The 2,897-nt window shown below is 35.7% G+C and overlaps 1 protein-coding gene across 1 annotated transcript in view; it reads right to left on the reverse strand.

The window, feature by feature from the left end:
* The window catches only part of LOC107658990 (uncharacterized), a 14,755-nt gene that overhangs the window by 9,426 nt on the left and 2,432 nt on the right, over positions 1-2,897 (reverse strand). The window contains exon 3 of the mRNA XM_016447747.1: positions 724-949. Within this exon, the coding sequence (XP_016303233.1) occupies positions 724-949 (226 nt within the window). The remainder of the gene's footprint in view (positions 1-723; positions 950-2,897) is intronic.

A 2,897-nucleotide genomic window follows, 5' to 3' on the forward strand; every position in this document is an offset into this window, starting at 1 on the left:
GGACTCTCCCACTCCCCCCTCCCAAATACACACACACACAGTCAATTTAATCAGTCTGAATAAGCTCTTTTGCACTACAATCATTATATCTGCACTGTTGTTTACTTCACTGGTTTGCACTCTATCTGCCATGTGCCTTGTGCTGCTTTATATATTTTTTTTTACATTTTTTACAATTGTACCTTATTTGTATATTTGTATAGTTGTATTTTTATATTTAATCTGTATCTATCTGTATTTATGTTCTACTGTTAGTGTTATCTGTATGCACCAAGGGTCTGAGAGTAACGCAATTTCAATTCTCTGTGTGTATGTGCTGTACATGTGGAAGAATTGACAATAAAGCAGACTTGACTTGACTTGAAAATCAGCTTTAAAGTTGTCCAAATGAAGTTCTTAGCAATGCATATTACTAATCAAAAATTAAGTTTTGATATATTTACAGTAGGAAATTTACAAAATATCTTTATGGAACATGATCTTTACATAATAAAGATGTCTATAATTTTGACCCACACAATGTATTTTTGGTTATTGCTACAAATATACCCCAGCGACTTAAGACTGCTTTTGTGCTCCAGGGTCACATATAGTGTGTGCTGTGGCGTTACTAACTTTTCAAAGCACAGCTTTTTGCATGTTTAGGATGAGGTTTTATGATGATTAAAAGCAGAATTGGAATGTTTTCTGTGGTTTATATTGAGTTGTTGTTTTTTCGGATACCTGGCATGACGGGCAGCGTGTCCCTCTGTTTGCTGGGATGGGCTGTAGGGTGCACCAGGTCAATGATGTCTTGATCTACAGGGCTGGGATGTCGAGCGTATGAGTCTGGACGCTCGCCTGCAGATATTCCCGTCCTCTCATCATCCTCCTCCAGAGAGCCGATGGTCTCCTCAAAGAACAAAATACACTCCCGCTCCTCCAGACTGAGGAACTGCAGATCATCATCCTAGAAAAAGAGACAAGCGTCAAGTAATGCACACTGTTTTTTCAAATGTTTTTGAAAGAAGTCTCTTATGCTCACCAAGGCTGCATTTACTTGATTGAAAATGCAGTAAAAATTGTGAAATATTATTGTAATTTAAAATAGCTGTTTTCTATGCAAATATATATTAAAATGTAATTTATTGCTGTGTATTTTCAGCATCATTACTCCAGTCTTCAGTGTCACATGATCTTCAGAAATCACTCTAATATGCTGATTTATTGCTCAAGAAACATTTCTCATTATTATCAATATTTTTGTGGAAACCGTGATGCATTTTATTTTTCAGGATTCACAGATGAACAGAAAGTTCAAAAGAACAGCATTTATTTGAAATCGAAATCTTCTGAAACTGTATAAATGTCTCTACTGGCACTTTTGATCCGTTTAATGCGTCTTTCCTGAATAAAATTAGGCTATATTTCTTTTTTTAATCTTACTTCTACAAAACTTTTGAATGGCAGTGTATCACTATTCCCGCAAAAATATGAAGCGCAGTGAACTTGAGAACTCAAATAATATATAATATATAATAAAAACATATATAAATGTATAAATATGAATATATAAATATTAAATGAATAACTAAATGAATATTAGAAATGTTGCCTTTGCTGCTAACTCAAATGCAGTAAATAAAGTAAATTACTAACTGAAAATAAATAAACTAAACTGAAAGTATTCCGTGAGTGTAGTAACCGTCCATTACGGCTGCACAATTCATCCAAATAAAGCAGAAATCGTAATTATTGAATCACAAAGGGTGTGTGTTCTTTCAGCCCCCCCCAAGATTATTGCATAATCTTGGAAATTGAAACCATTCCAAGTGAGTTGATTTATTAATTCGGAGTTGGATAATTTAATTTTGTGTTCTCCAAACTGTTCACGAGTTGATGGAACTTGACATAAACCCATATTTTTAAACTAAAAACTAATAAAAATTATCGTAATGTAAAATGCGACCATTAACCGACATGCATATATGCAAATGTGTTGTTCAGCTTACAAAAAGTTTGTTTGGGAATCTCTGGTTTAACTTGTTTATGATGTTGTATTATGCAAATTCAAATCTACACGACCTACACAAAAGTCTTAATGACTGAATTTGTTTCCCATAATCATAAACCTGTTGATTTAAAGTTTATTATTTAAATATTAACCCAAAATCGGCAACACTTTACTTTTACCTGTTACCTTCAAATCTAATATTTAGCTCAAATGGGTTCAGCTGACAAAATAGTTTGGGAATCTCTAGTGTGTTAATGTCATGATGCATTATGTGCTGTAATCTACACTGAATTTGTTTCCCATAATCTTAAAACCTGTTGATTTAAACAATGCATGAGCTTTGTGGCTTCCAGAGATCAGTCGGCTGTGTTTCAGAGGTGGACGCCTTGCTAAAGTGCCTCTCCCTGCTCAAACAGCAAAACACAGACTCCACTCACACTCTCGCTCTTGCTCAGGTGTGTGTGTGTGTGTGTGTGTGTGTGTGTGAACAGTGGGCTGCTTGTTCATCGCCCCGCGAACACACCCTTCACCCTGAACTCTGTAAGCCGTGCTGTCCGCACACACATTGCATCACTTTGTGAGCTGGTTTTAGTCTGTGCCATTAGATATTCAGACAACAAGCAGCAGACAGAAGCAGGACCGGCTTTTCTTCTCTGCTCGAGGTTTGTAGAGAACAGCTGATGGTTTGAGTGCAATTCCTTTATCTCAAACACAGGTCTGGAGTCTTTTGTTCAAACAGTTATCAAGTTACAGTCAACACAATCATGTCATGAGGAAATGATTGAGTGTGTGAGAGAGAGAGAGAGAGAGAGAGACCCATCAGAACGGTTTGTGGCATATAAATATAGTATGTCTAAATAATAATTAAGATAGTATGCATTCTACTACTAATATTTATACACCG

The sequence above is a fragment of the Sinocyclocheilus anshuiensis genome, unplaced genomic scaffold (assembly GCF_001515605.1).
Source record: "Sinocyclocheilus anshuiensis isolate Anshui unplaced genomic scaffold, SAMN03320099.WGS_v1.1 scaffold283, whole genome shotgun sequence".
Classification (NCBI taxonomy): Eukaryota; Metazoa; Chordata; class Actinopteri; order Cypriniformes; family Cyprinidae; genus Sinocyclocheilus; species Sinocyclocheilus anshuiensis.